The following is a 16,231-nucleotide window of genomic DNA, read 5'->3' as shown; positions in this document are numbered from 1 at the left end:
TTCAGGTTTGACGACACCATATCACAGTGCGCTAAACGGTTTTAAACTTTTTATATGCATTATATATATATATATATATATATATATATATATATATATATAAATGTAATATATTTACATTCTAGAAATTTGTACATCTCTATCCATTGAAAGGTTCTTTAGGGAACTTAAACAGTTCTTCCATGGCATTGCTCCAATGGACCCTTTGTGACACACTTATTTTTGAGAATTCCTGTGGAGCATGACGTCTGGCTGGTTGAGATTTTGGATGTTTGTATTCTCCACCAAGCCTGGAGAACTCAGGGTCCACAGCAACAGGCAATGCCATGAGGAGAAGTTGCTTTCCCCCCTTCAGCGCAGTCAGGACAAGGGGTACGCTCATCATAGATCTTCCAAGCAGTGGATTAGGCATGTCTGCAGAAGAAGGGTGGCTTGTACCTTAACCAACACCAGCAGCTGATGGTTCTCTTTCAAAAGTTTGTGGACACACAGGCTGCCAAAGCTGAGGACTGCGGCAGGATCAATCTTCCCAAACATTCTTTACATCTCTAGAACCGTCGTCTTCCTTTCGCCAAGAGGGAACCTGCAGGGCATAAGCTCAAGGAGATGGTTACTGCTGAGATGGTACCCTCCGAGAACCCTTGGCTTATGCCTTTGGTCCTTGCAAAGAACGGTGGGATTTGGCACTTCTATGTTGTCAACCGCATGGAGAAGAAAGACTATCTGAAGCCCAATCCCATTTCTTATTTTTATCCCTACTCCTTGTTTTCAAGTGTCACCTTGCTCCTTGGAACTGAGTTACAAAGGGTAGTGGTTGAGATCTTCCCCTATGATATGGGACAACCCTTCAAGAACCTGAGAAGCCATCAGTTGTTGATGACTTTTACATAAACAGATGCCAAGAAATTTCCAGTATGCTGTCCTTAGCTGTGGTGATCTCTCATGCATGGGTTATAGGCATCCTCTTCAGTTGTCTGCAGCAATTTGGACAAAACAAAGACGTCTTCAGTACCTAGGAAGGCTGGTGGATCAGTTTGTGGTAGTTTTGTTGTAGTTAGTCTAGCTACACAACATGCTAGCTAGCACGTATAACGTTATCATGTAATGTGCTTACTTTATTGAATTGTGTGTAGATTTCTCATAACACTCTGTTTTAATTGTGCCTCTAAAAACCTCTATGTGGAGGGCCATGTAGCCCTAATACCTCACCTTACCCCTCTATCCCAACAAGAATTGGTACACCTTCCCCTAGGTGTGAATGCGGAAAACGGAGGGGTAGGCCTAAGTCAGGGGTGTCCAATCTTATCCGCAAAGGGCCGGTGTGGCTGCAGGTTTTCACTCCAAACAAGCTGGAGCACACCTGATTGTACTTGTTTAATCAGTTGGTCTTAGTCTACAAACATTTCATCAGGTGACCTCCTGCTTTGGTGGAGTGAAAACCTGCAGCCACTCTGGCCCTCTGCAGATAAGATTGGACACCCCTGGCCTAAGTGGTAGGGGCAAGGGGTGAAATCAAATCTGACTTAAAACTACTTAAACGCACTGATCAATGATGCACTGGACCACACTGCAGGATCCAGATGGTTTAGCTCCCGCCGGACCGTTCTCAGAGTCTTTTTTGTTGTATTAAAACATCCACTCATCTAGTGGAGGTAATTGCATGAGGTTCAATGCTTGATGACCACTTGCTCTCTCTCTTGCTCTGTTTTTCGCTGTGGTTGTCATTCATTAGTCCGGAAATCAGAATGAGGAGAACGTGGAGCTGAGCGGAAGCTTTGATTAGCGCAGGCTTTACCTCCCGGAGGGCATTCTGAAGTCTGAAGAGTGTCTGAGCTCTGCCTTCTTTCATAGCGCTGTTTCTCAGTTCTTTCCTGCCTTTCTATCCTTCCTCTGTCCATTCATTCATGTCTGTCTCTCTCCAGGTTTCCTTCCTAATCAGCTCACGGTTCATAGGTAGGGTGATAAGGGTGAGTGCTGTAGCTATCACGCTTCCTGAGAGCAAAGCAGGGTGACAGACTGAGGCATGCTGGGTATGCTGCTCAACTTGGGCAGCTGCCCAGCAGTGCTTGATACTCAGGTTTAGAAGGGGGAGGTTTGTTCAACTCTCTAAAAAGCTAATCTAATTGGGAAAATGTGGATTTAAAAAAAAACAGATCGATGTATACAACCATTCAAAAGTTTGGAATCACTGTTGTTAATAATATAATAGCAGTTTTGTTGCAAATCATGTATAAAATGATTCTACAATTGAAGATATGAAGATATTTGAAATGCATTATTTAGCTACTTTTAGATAAGGATAAAGGCATCAAGAGCTCACTGAAAGCACCAGAACGTAAACTGAAATCATATTTTGATGTGTCCTTTACTATTTCAGAACTACTACTTTGTAATTCCAAGCTAGCTCAGAAGCTGTAATGCTAGCGTTATTAGCATATGTGCTAGCAGCTAGAGCAGAGGTCACTAATAGGCGGACCACGGTCCGAGTCTGGACCCGGACGCTGTTCTATGCGGACCTGGACCTATAACCGATAAACTATGGATTATTAATTCATTTAGACGGGGTGGTCCTATTTTAATCAGCGTATCATTTCTAGTCATTACGGTACCGGTTTAGCGGCCCGGGAGACTCACACACCAATCGCATGCGTTGTAAATATCACACGTGATGCTACTCAGCCAATCAGATCTGTACATTACGATGAGCACGGAGACTCGAGTGAGTGACCCACACACAGGGGAGGGATGAGGCGAGACATAGCAGTCAGAGAAGAAAGTGAGTCAGATTATTTCACATGTTGTGCTTTAAAAACAGAAAAATGACCATAAATATTGTTGAAATATTACTGAATTGTACTTTATTTGATTTGACATTCAGTTGTCGGCTACATAAGATGTTGAAATACCTACTAGGCCACTTCAGTAAACAGTATATGGCACTGAATCATAATGCAAGTTAGACATTATGATGTTCCAGACCTTTGCTTGAGGATATTTTCTCGAACTGGACCTTGAATTTTAATTAAATACCCCTGAGCTAGAGTATGAGCAGTTTTTAACTTTACACATACTCATCATGTGAACATGTTTGGAATCACTGTTTTCTACAATATAATGGCAGTTTCATTGTCATGCATAACATGATTCTATTATGATGCTAGCACTCTTCATAGGTTTCAATATAAAATGTTTAACTGAACAGCAAGTGTAACTAGGAAAGCTGTATCACACTGAGAGTAAGGTTATATTAAAATCAATATTAAAATCAATATGCAAACTATTTGAAAAATAGTGATCAAATCTTAAGGCAGATGACGGATAAGCAATGGCTAAACAGAACATTAGCTTGCTGTCCTTAAAAAAATGGTGTCTAGCTAACAATATTTCACTCTACACTGTGATTAAGTATTATTAAAAAGATCATTTGTCCTTTGTCAAGTGATTCCAAAATTCTGAAAAGCAGTCCTAGCTTATGACAGCAAGACTGAGCCTCAACACAGGACCATTCAACAGCATGTTTGGTGGCTGAAGCACGTCTCAATTTTCCACCCTCGACTTCCAGAACCTGTACCCCCCTGGTGGTCGAGCCATCTACCCGTGAACATCAGGCCTGTGTCGGGGCGGAAGAACCTTCCGGCACGTTCTCCCCACCCATCTGCTCAGGCAGTTCGGCCCATCCCATGCTGGACTGCAGCCATGGATCATGGCAGAACAGGCTTCACACCTTAAAGGAAGGAGGTCTGCCAGTTTTTACCCATTTCCACTCTTGTTGTACGTCAGGAAATTAGAGAACACAGTAAAAGCTCAGTGTTTACTAGGGTATCTAGGCTCAACAGAGCAAGCATGGAAAAACAACATCCTGAATCCTGCAAGTTTTTAGTTGGTTTTGCTCCATGGATTCAGGTGGGAACATTTCCCCTGGACATTTTTAGTTAGCAGGTCCAAATTCAGCAGATTACACTGATGAAGACAACTCAATGAGCAAATGCACAGCATGGAAATCAACGAAGAAACCATTACAATGACCAAAACTCTTAAGTGTGTTGCTCTAATTGAGAAATGTCAGACTAAATCCTTTGAGAGCAGGACAAGGTGAAAGCTGGGAGATACAGTTGTATACAAAAATTTGGGGTAACACTTTATTCGGGTGGTCCACTGTAGATGCTTTGTAGATGCTCAGTATATCTGTGAGTAATATTCAACTAAGTTTAGTCTATTAAATCGATTAAATGCAACTGAACATAAAGTTGAGTGTTGAAGATTCTATTAAATCTGTCCCTAAACCTAAACCTAACCCTAACCTCTAAACAAAACCTACACAGACTCCTAACTCTAACCCTAACCATAATGTTGTTGATAATCAACTGGGTGTTACCAGAAAGTTTGTTAATGATTCAAGGGACCATCCAAATAAAGTTTGACCAAACTTGGATGCCCCTGGTCAAATTATATGATTTGTTGATTTTCTAAATGAAAATTAAATAACACATCCCCTATAGAGAACACACTTCTGAACATTATAAAACACAATTATTGCTTATTTGTTGAACAAACATAAAATAAACAAGTTAAATACAAAAGTCTGCAGAGGCCATGCGCTGCTGCTAGAATTTTCTGAATTGTTATCTTGAGATAACAAGATAATTAACTCATTATCTCAAGATAACAATCCAGAAAATGATAACTACTTCACGGCCTCTCTGGACTTCTGTAGTTAAAAGATATTTTATGTTCATTTTTTCCAAAATGTTAAACAGGGCAAACAAATAGAAATTGTGCACTACAGTTTGCAGAAAATGCCATATTTAAGTTTGCTCCCTGTAGAGGGTGTGTTAACTAATTTTCACTTAGAAAATCAACAAAACTTGTCATTTGACAGAGGGTGTTCTAACTTTTGCATACAGCTCTATATTGAAAAACTGGACTTAAACCCTCCAGAGAGAAAGGTCTTGAATAAGGGGAGCCACTCTAGAATAATTATATTCTCAGCCTATTGAGTTTACCTCTTAATGTGGGCCCACACTTCAATATAATCTACATATTAATTTTAGCAGGTAGTGAATAGGTCGTACGATTAACAATTGAATAATAAGCCTGCAGTTTAAGCAGCTATCAGACTGAGACCCTCTACGGCTCCAGTTCCATTAAGTATAGATTTGTTATGTCTGTCTACAATATGAGTAATAACGGTATATAATAAAGAATAATATTATGGAACAATATAATAGAAACTAATAGTACTGAAGCGCACCTGAAACCAGAAGTCAGTACACTGGTCACCTTCACTGTGATTGACCACCATTGTTAACTCCTCGCACCAACTGTCCGTCTGTACGTCGGGCAAGGGCATGAATTATTGAAACCATTCATAATGATCGAAAAAAAAGGCCCATGCATATTCATTCTGCCTTTCATGTGCGCTGCTGAATTTGAAAGGCATGGGGGCTCAAAGCCCCCGCAATGCTCTAATACACATTTCTGCTGAAAACTGTGAAGAGCCTTCCTTTGTATATTTGTCCTCTTTCTCTGTTATTTTGATATCCCTATATCCCCCCCCTTATGAAGGTGATATTGAAAGTTCGTCGCTTTGAAAGTCCAACTATGCTATTTGATAAAGACAGAGATATGAAAACTAATAATGAAAGGATTATGAAAATTGGATTCAATGCTGATGAATAAAAATGATTCTCTCTGCTGTTGATTTGATTGTATAGATGAACAGTAGCTAAGATATGAACGGTGATAACTGAACTGAGCTTAACATTATCTGGGCCTGTATTATTAAGCTTCTCAAGAGTAAAAAGAGGCATGCAAACTCATAAGGCTTGAAAAAGGTGACAAGTTCAGAAACCAACCAAACTATTCTCCTACCCTGGGGTCTGGAGGCATCATCCCCCAGGAGAAAAGTTTAATGAAAGCTAAGCACTGTTGTGCACTCAGATTAAAATATGAGAAAAGACAATTTATGTCAGAAATAGTTGTGCTTTCCAAGTATTTTGACATGTCAGTACTGTACAAAAGAGACCACCTTTCATGGATTTAAATTCCAGTCAAAATGGTCATTAGGGTTCATTTACTACTTAAATGGCCAGGGTCCACTGGTGGGCCCAAAGTTTTATTACACAATTCTATAACCTAGGAATAGCTCAACCAGTCTGCACTGAAGTCCCTGTATTTTGTGAATAATAAGACTATAAGAATAACATGTAATTAGCATAATTTTAGGGGATTAAGTACAAGTTATTACTGCTTCCTTTCTTTTTGGTAGACTTGCTTTCAGTTCTTAAAAGAAACCTGCAGGGATATTTTTCCACACCTCAAAAGTTCAGTCTTAAAAGTTGGTTGTATCTTTGTTGATTGTGGCTTGCGGCTGTTTTCCCACATTGTAATTTGTCAGCTGACTGTCTTGGTTGCAAACAATAATGATCATTTCCATATAACCTTTTTGAAGCCACTGATCGAAAGCTAGTGAAGAAAGAAATCTGTCTATGTACACTTTCAACTGCATCAACTGCCATCTGATATTAACAACAGCTCATTAAGTTGATTTAGCAAGTTAACGATACCGTGGCTGCACTGTCAGAAAAAAGGCTCTGTGGAGGTACAGTTTTTATTTATCAAGGTACAAGCGATGTAAATGTACCCTCAAATGTACAACAGTGGTTTTAAGGTCTAACTGTGTCCTTTAAATAAGTTTTTCCCAGGTGAAAAGCACACATTTGTAACCTTTTCATAATAATAAGCCTGGAGACGAGACGGGGTGTGTGGAGTCAGTACAACTTAAAAATATAGAATTCAATGTAATATGGTACAATTATGTTCCATAACAGAGGGTATTAAAGGAGTACTCCTGAGGGTACCACCACAGTGACATAAGGGCTACCACACCAGTGATAGTTTATTACCTTTTTTTTTTCTGAGAGTGTGTAAGGAAAACAGTTTAACTGAAGAATTGCATTAAATAACACATTAAAGTTAAAGAGCTTAGTTCCAAAATATCTTGCTGTGTTTGCATGTGGGAAAAACAGAGAAAATAAGAACTGAACTACAGATATATATAATTTTTTAGTTTTTGACATAATTTGAAAATACCTGTTGTCCTATACATTGTATGTAAATTTCATGATGAATATACATATATCTACATCATCTAAAACGCTTATCCTTCTGGGTCGCGGTGGGGTGCTGGAGCCTATCCCAGCTGTCATTGGGCAGAAGGCAGGATACACCCTGGACAGGTCGCCAGTCCATCGCAGGGCAGACAGATAGACACACACAATCACACAAACCTACTGGCCTGACTGCATGTTTTTGGACTGTGGGGGGAAACCGGAGTACCCGGAGGAAACCCACGCAGACACAGGGAGAACATGCAAACTCCACACAGAAAGGACCCTGGTCGCCCGGCCAGGAATCGAACCCAGGACCTTCTTGCTGTGAGGTGACAGCGCTCATCAGAGCTTAGTTCTTACTTTCCCATTTGTTAACTCACATTAATTAACATATTCATAAACTATTTAATATTAGTTAAAACAATATTCTAGTTGTCATTAGCATCACTAGCTAATGATTAATTGAGATTTTGCTTACGCATGTGCCAATTATTATAAACTACTTAAAAAATCTAAAATAATGTTAGTCCTTACTTCTATCATAGGTTAATGATTAATTTAGTGCCCTCTTATTACTCTCTTAAGTACTGTTAATAGATGTACTCATCATAAAGAATATTAAATCTCACAAAGGAAAAGCACTTTTTTTACTTTTTAAAAGCTAACAAATACATCTTAACAAAGGCATCTAATCTTAGATCAGGATTCTCACCCTAAAGTGATCCAGAATTAGGAGCTCTGGTTCTTTTCATGGCTCCAAATTTATATTTCTTGTGTAAGCATGGGAAATGAAAAAAAGAACCAAATGCCAATGTAATTTCATAACACAAAAGACGCTCCTGTCAGCATGGGGAGAAAAAAAGGCAGGAATACCAGAAAAAGCTGTGTCCTAAAGAACAGACCACCATGAAATGGTATGGCATGCCACATGGGGCTCTCAGCTGATATAATGGCTTCTAAAGTGCATTCTGAAAAGTGGAACAGCTCTTAGAAAAGACAAAAGGAGAAAGAAAATGTACTGCAAGTGACTGCAATATGATGCAAAGTCAGGACAGCAGGGTGCAGGAAATTATAGACATGTAGAAGGAGAGAATTAGATGGAATAAAATACAGGCAGTCATATAGAAGACAGATTCATAACTGTGGCGAATAAACACGGGGAAAAAGACAGGCATAGGCTATACTGCCCGTCAGAAGTTTGAGGACACATCTTTTAAAAATGTTTTTTAATACAAATGTGCAAGTTTTCTTTGTCAGTTTGCAATAACTTGACATATTTTTAAATTTTAACCAGGTTTATTTTGAGCAAAATGTTATTATGCATCTAAATCTTTATTATCATTTATTATAGATAGTTCTGATTCTAACATTTCAAAAAATTTGATTCTAAAAATTTGTAAAACGATTGAAGATTATTGAATAATCTTCAATCGTTATGTCAACTGGCAACCAAAGCCTGCAGAACTGCCCTTAATTAACTGATGTTGGGAACAATATCAAACTCCACCCATTTCATCCACTTGTTGTGATGTCAGCTCTCATAAACACTTAAACCTCAGCTGTGTAAACCATCTTTGGGTCAAAATAGTGTCAGTATGTGCTTTTAAAAAAACTGCTGAACCATTATTTAGGCAAAAGCTTCTCTTCACATCAAGCATGAGTGTTGCAATAATTATAGCCAAGTATTAGCAAGTAGCTGTTTTATACAGGATCTTTCATATTTCATTGAAAAGTACCGGACAGAAAACTCAAAGTTCTAAAGGAGGTGTCCTCGAGGTGTCCTTAAGAAGACTTTTGACGGGCAGTGCAGAAGAAACAGAGGGAATGAAGAAGTGACAGCGTACCTTTAGAGCCTCCTTCTCTTTCTCCACCCGCTGGAACTCCAGGTGCTCTTTGACCAAAGCGGCCTCTTTGCCACTGATCTCCTCTTTGAGCTGGACATTCTGGTGGTTCATGATCTTCAGCTTGCCTTTCATCGCCTTGATCTCGTCCTGCACACACACACATAGACACAGGTCAGGGGACAAAGAGAGAGAGAGAGAAAGAGAAAGAGATAGAGAAAGCAAAATAGAGACAGAGAGCAAAAGAGAGCAAGCAATAGAGATGGAGAGAGTGAAAGAGGGAACGAAACAGAGAGAGGGAGCAAAAGAGAGTGAAAGACAGAAAGAAAGAGAGCAAAAGAGAGAAACAGCAAAAGAGAGCAAGTGAAATAAAGAGAGAGAGAGAAAGTAGTAAAAGAAAGGGAGACAGCAAAAGAAGTGCAAGAGAGTGAAAGAGAGTGCAAAAATGAGTAAGAGAGAGAAAAAGAAGAGAAAGAGAGAAAACAAGAGAGTGAAACAGAGAAAATGGAGCAAGAGAGAAAAAAGTGACAGAGCAAAAGAGACAGAGTAAAAAAGGCAAAACAGAAGACAAAGATATAGAAATAGATAGCGAAAGAGAGAGAGAGAGTAAAAGAAAGGGAGAGAGCAAAAGAGGTGCAAGCAAAAGAGAGCAAAATAGACAGTGAAAAAGGAGAGAGAAAGAGAAAGCTAGACTGTGAGTGAAACAGAGAAAAAGGAGAGAGCAAAAAAGTGACAGAGAGCAAACAGAGAGAGTAAAAGAAAGCAAAAGAGAGAGAAAAAGAGAGACAGAGAGAGTGAAATATAGAGAGACATCATCACTTGAGAAATGGTTTTAAAAAGTGAAGCTATACACTATACACACTATATGTCCTAAACTGTGGAACAGACATGGTTCTACACAGAATGCTTACAAAACATGCTGTGAGGATTTGATTGCAGTCAGCCACAAGAGCATTAGCTACTTATTGTCATATGATCAGTTGTAGATCAGAAATGCTGACACTTGGCATTGGGCATGGTGACCCTAGGCTCTTGTGTGGCTTCTACAGAGCATCCTATTCTGTTGCCAGTTCTTTTTTATGGAGATTACACAAGCTCTGTGTTCAAATAAATCACATGAACATGAAAATCATGATTTCCACATTGTGAAGACTGTTTGCAATTTTCATCACCAAAATCCAGTGAGATCAACAGTACCTGCATGTTTCAACCAATGACTATATATGTATTGTTGCTTTTGTTAGTTTGATGCTTGGTGACTTTTCACAAGCACTGTCCAGTGTAGTCTGCTGGTGGTGTCACTACAAAATCTATTTAGAGCTGTAACTAAAATTGAGGGCTATGATTAAGGATTCTATCATAGCAACATATAGCATGCATTAGCTAGGCCTCAGCCTGCACTACTACAGATGTTTCAGATGCTGTTAAGACAATTTGTGGTGTTAATGATTTTGAGTCTAGTCTTTTTTTCTTCTTCAATATTGTTGTTATTATTACTACTGAATATGGCTGTCATGGTTACTTGAGTGAACCTTGATTATTCAATTTATAAAATCACTGATTGATGTTCACCTTCTTGATGAATTGGCAATTATGAGTTTTATTACTAGCATTAATAATTATTAGTTATTTGCTTCTTGATAATGCATATTTTAAGTTCTTCTACTGATCTGTCCAATGATGTAGTGGGATCCAAAGGTCTGAGACCACACTGAAAACCTGGGATTGTTTGTCTTAAACTGGAGGGTTTTAGACTTTGGAAAAATTGATAATGTTGAGGCTTTTGTACATTTACTTATTCCATCCACTGAAGCTCGTGTTCAGAAGACTCTCAGGTGGGTTTGATCTACTCATCAGAGGCTTTGCATAAACTTGTGAAGTCCATCTTGTGAAGGCCAGCTTGATTGCACACTGACATTAGAGCAAAATACTAATGGAAGTCTAGAAAGTTCATGTAAATACTTAATAGATTCAGCTTTTTTCTTAAATTGTTATGCTGATAATATAATTTGTACAGAAAATTTTGTATTAAATTAGAAAGTAATGTTAGTGATCTCACACTTTTTGGCATATATATATGTATATATATATATATATATATATATATATATATATATATATATATATATATATATATATGTATAAACACTGGCACAAGCAGCCATTTAAACAGCTGTTCGTGTTCGTCCGCTAGTTAATGGAGGTAGTTACAAAATCATCATCAATGGCTGTTTTATGAAACTTGTTTCATGACTTAAGCATCTGTTGCGGCTGAGTTTCAAGTGAGTTGCAGGACGCTTTACATAATGCAACTCAAGTGCAGTTTAGTTTCATGCAGATTTAAGCAAGCAAAGTTGCAAGCAAGTTTCACCCTGTAAAGCTATGTTATTCTAATTTTACATACCTGATACTGAGTTAAAAAAAAAAATCTGCTTTTCAAAACTGAAGTTTAAGAGATTAAACTTTCCTTTCATACCTTTATGACTGTTTATTCCAAATAAAGCCAATTAAATCTTAAGTAAATAAGCTTCACAGTAAGATTTAAGAGATGATCAGAGAAAGATCTTCACAGATTTAGGTAAACAGACATACACACACACCAAAACACATACACTCACCCACACAAACAGATGGCTATGTACTCTGGAGGACGGACACAAACATGCACAATAGAACAAACACGAATAAACATAAATACAATAAAATGTGAGGAATGTTTTATTGATATGTTAGAAGGATATAGTTCGCTGCACTCCAACAATTGCAATGGATTTATTAAATCAGAAGCACACTTGATTTAATGTAATGATTTTATAACTGTTACTGAGTTAAAAAAAGAGATTAACCATCCCTTACTTGACCATTTAGACCATTCTACCAAATTAGATCACAGTGCTTTCCCACAGTAAAAACTATTAAAAAACAAATTATTTAGACATGAAATGTTTTCAAGGACTTTGTTGTGATCTACTTCAAGGCATTCATGGAGATATTAAGCTAAATGCATACAAATTCATCATTTAAAGGCCACTTTCTATTGGGAGGTGCCTTTTTTATGTCACTACTGAAATACAAAGAGCTATAATTCATAGGTGGAGCCTTATATTAGCCACAACCCTGCATTTTAGAGCAGGAAGTGAGACCGCATCGCTGTCCCTCATGGCCACATGGAGAGCAGTTAAATTTCACTGTGCTGAAGTAAAAGTGTCCCAAAGTCTAAAAATCAGTGTGTAACATTAAGAACTGTCACTACTGAAACCCATATTTTCTGCAATGAAATATTTTTTTTTTTTTTGTGTTAATAAAATGATTTAAAATTTTATGATTTTATGTGTGTTTTAGGCTGTGTTTGCTAGTAATGCACTGGCTTGCATTTTTAAGTTACACTCAAAATTAGCTAAAATTATCACCATCGAAACAGTCACTACTGGTACAATTTCTGAGGTGTTATGATTGTTTTGGCCATGACAAAATGAAATGTTCAGTCATTTGTTTTAATAAACAAAATTAAACCATATGGTCTTTCGAAGCAAAATGATTTTAGTTTAAAATTCAAGTTAATTAAAAATTTGAAATGGGTTTTCAGCTCTGACTTCAAACCAATTCAGCAGAATAATCCATTAATGCCAATAAAGCCAATTAAATCTGAAAAAAGTAAGATATAAGAGACATTCACAGATACAGATAAACAAACACAAAAACACACATGGACACACACACTCACCCACACAAACAGATGGGCACACACACACACACACACACAAAGCTAGGACATGAGCAGATGCGTATAAACCCAACACAGGCTGAGGCAGACAAACGCATACACCCAGATAAGGACACACACACACACACACACACACACACAGGTAAACACAGATACAGGACAAGACACACATACACACTCTTGCTAACAGATTGCCATGAGAACGGCACAGATAAGCACTTAGGCAATAAATCTTAAGTGTAAACACACTCGAAATGCTCAAAAACCTGCACTCAGAGACGAGCATCAGCACAAGCATCTACAACAAGCCCCACACACACTCGCAGACGAGTAGGAGCCCCACCATTAGTTCAAAAAGCGGCCCAAGCCCTACTGTAGCCTTATCATACGACAGCTACAAGGTCAGACTTCAGACAGAAAGCAGCTGGGCCAGAGTGGGACGGGTGGGGGTGGGAGGCAGAATTTGCACTTGGCAGATTCAGGTATGATGAAATAAGAGAGCAGAAGAGGAAAAGGAATACAGAATGTGGAGATTGTCCTTTGAAAGCGCAGCTGAAGCTAACTCTTCCCATGGCAGGACCCGCTGCAGCTCCATTGCTGATTCTGCTTCAGCAGTTTCAAAAAGAGACTGGTGGCTCAGTAAGTCTATCACAGAAACTCTCATTAAGAGAAAGTTAAGCCTTAGATGTTGAGAGTTACTTATAAATACTTATATGGGGCTATATATGTGTAATTACACAATTACATGTTTAATTACATAGTTAAGTACACATTGAATTACATTAGTATTCTCCGCTGACAGCTTCAGGCTGCACTTTTGACTTATGTTGTAGATGTGAAGAAATGACAAAAGAGTTCTATTTAGAATCAATTTACAGTTAATTTTAAGTGTTTCACATCTGTACTTAAGACTTTTTTACATTTGTTTTAATGTCAAGAAGTGCAAAATTGTGGAAAAGATGTGAACGATGTTTTTCCTTTCATCAAATTCAAATCATAATAAAATATCTTGTCTTTCACTTACAAACACAAATATCAATTGAAAGTATAGAAGGGCCGATTTCAGAACTTATCATATCTTAGTATATCTCAGCTGAAGGTGGGCGATAGGGCAAAAATCTAATACCACTTCTAATATAGTTTTTATGTAAATTTTTATGTTACAACATACGTCACAATGTTTATTTTTTCAGACAACTGATCAGTTGGAACTGAGAAAAATGAACTAGTAATCCTACATTTAAAAAATGTGTGAACATGGTTTTTATTCAATATTTTGCATACTGTGTTGCAATAAATTCAGTTAAATGGCATGAATCTTGATCTCTTTATAATGAAACATGTGGTTTGTGTTCTACAAGTACTAACAATATGCACCACATGCACCACAGAAAAGCATATTGTATTGTATTGTGACATAATTTATCACAATAACGATATATAATCATATTGCCCAGCCCTATCTACACCCTAGCTTGTATAACTAGAACCTTTAAGAGCTTTTCTTAACTAAACCTCCAACTTGAGGATGCAATTAGCTGGCTGGCTACATAATTGGAGCTAAATAGCTACTGTGTATTTTACTATATTCTTTCTGTAATTTTAGAATAGCCAGTAATACTAAGCAGTTTGTAAATATGTAAGCTACTGTTCTCATGTTATATTGCCAGTATCTGTTTAGCACCTAATTTCTGTTTACTGCCAGCAATTTAGCTAATTTTGTCTATTACTTAGCTATTTTAGCAAAGTTTGTCAGTAAACAATTTATTTTTTTGGGGTCAGTCGTGGGCTGGAGGTTAGGGAACCAGCCTTGTGACCGGAAGGTTGCCGGTTTGATCCCCTCAGCTAACAGTACGTGACTGAAGTGCCCTTAAGCAAAGCACCTAACCCCCAATTGCCCCCCGGGCGCTGTGGATAGGGCTGCCCACCACTCCGGGCGAGTGTGTTCACTGCCCCCTAGTGTGTGTGTTCACTAGTGTGCATGTATGTGGGTGTTTCACTGCACGGATGGGTTAAATGCGGAGGTCTAATTCCTCTCTGTGCAAACACAGTAGGCTAATTGTTCTGAATGAATTTATTCTCAAGGCCATTACGTAAATAAACAAAACGTACGTGTGAAATATTCTGACATGATTTTTTTTCACATTAAAACTATACACACCCACACAACATGATTTTTTAATTTGCGTCACTGAAAAAAACAGGCAGAATATCTGGCAAAAGGTCTTTTGCTTCTCGTGAAATGGATATACTGTGTCACTGCGCAGGTTGGTTTCCACCTAAAACCAAAGAATTTCACCACCTCAGTTAAAAGCTAAAACTTGAGCACTTTCACTCACAGCCCGGAGATGCAGCTCCACATGAGACGAAGTAAAAGAAACGGGCATAGCGTTTTCAAGTGCAAATATCCGTTGTTCCTCACATAACGAGCAAACTGTGACAATGAGCTACTTTCCATTTTGGAAAAGTGAAAGCAGCGTGAATAGCATCATCGCTCACACATTTGAGCTGGTTTTGGAGATTCTGATCCTTTTGATGTTTTTCGCAAATGCTATAGTTGCTTGTACACAACCAATTCTTCATCTTTGTTGTCATCATGCCAACGACAGAAACGACTGTGGTTGGTCAGACGGTTCATGTAGGCGTCAAACGTTAAATAAAATAATGCATTTTCATGTCTGAAAAATCTTGTTTGGTGTGCAAGATACCATCAGTTATACACATGCTGGAGTTAATTTACTAAATAAATTGCACGTTTAACTCAAGCTCTGTGAGCCTTTACTTGAGTAAGTTTCTTTACTAGTACTTTTACTTGTAGTGAGGTAAGAGTAAAGCTACTAGGAGTAGAAGTATTAGTACAGAACTAACTGAAGTGAAGATTTTCAGTACTTTTTCCTATTTCTGGATTTTCACAAGGTATACAAACAAACAAACACACACACACACACACACACACACACACACACACACACACACACACACACACAAGCACTGATAAGAGTGTGTACCTGAGCCTCGATGAGGTTCTTGCTGTAGAGGTTGCGGTCAGACTGGACGGCCTCATAGAGGTTCATCTGCTGTTTCAGCTTGGTCTCTGCTTCAGCGATTTTCTTCTTATACTCAAAGATCTGCATCTCCCGCACTTTGATGTCCTCCATATGCAGCAAAACCTGGGAAAAGAGAAAGGAAGAACGAGAGAAATGAGGGAGGAAAGGTCATGAGAGATGCACTGAGGGATGCACGTCCTCCTTTACGATCAAAGAAACAAGCATTTACAAGACAAATACTTCAGTCTGCAGATACGCATGAGGTAAAAAAGGTAAATCACTTTGTGTGATGTCATCGTTTACGTTAAATATATGCTGCATAAAATAAAACATGCAAAAATACAGCATTAGCAAATAAGCATCTATGTTTAAAGGTGCCCTCAGTAAAATAAGCTAAAAGATAGCATCAGCACATAAGCATCTACGTTTAAAGATACCATCAGTAAAACATACTAAAAGATAGCTTCAGCATAAAAGCATCTATAAATAAAGATACCATTTTATCCA

General features: G+C 38.2%; 1 protein-coding gene across 1 annotated transcript in view; it reads right to left on the bottom strand.

Annotated features, from left to right (window-relative positions):
• The window catches only part of cfap58 (cilia and flagella associated protein 58), a 219,745-nt gene that overhangs the window by 134,032 nt on the left and 69,482 nt on the right, over window positions 1–16,231 (bottom strand). Inside the window, exons 10-11 of the mRNA XM_036563477.1 lie at window positions 15,686–15,847; window positions 8,957–9,103 (exon numbers count right to left, since the gene is read on the bottom strand). Coding sequence (XP_036419370.1) covers window positions 8,957–9,103; window positions 15,686–15,847 — 309 coding nt within the window. The remainder of the gene's footprint in view (window positions 1–8,956; window positions 9,104–15,685; window positions 15,848–16,231) is intronic.

Source organism: Colossoma macropomum, unplaced genomic scaffold, assembly GCF_904425465.1.
Source record: "Colossoma macropomum unplaced genomic scaffold, Colossoma_macropomum, whole genome shotgun sequence".
Taxonomy (NCBI): domain Eukaryota; kingdom Metazoa; phylum Chordata; class Actinopteri; order Characiformes; family Serrasalmidae; genus Colossoma; species Colossoma macropomum.
Note: the sequence above shows the minus strand (reverse complement) of the source record. Positions and strands in the feature narration are given on the sequence as shown.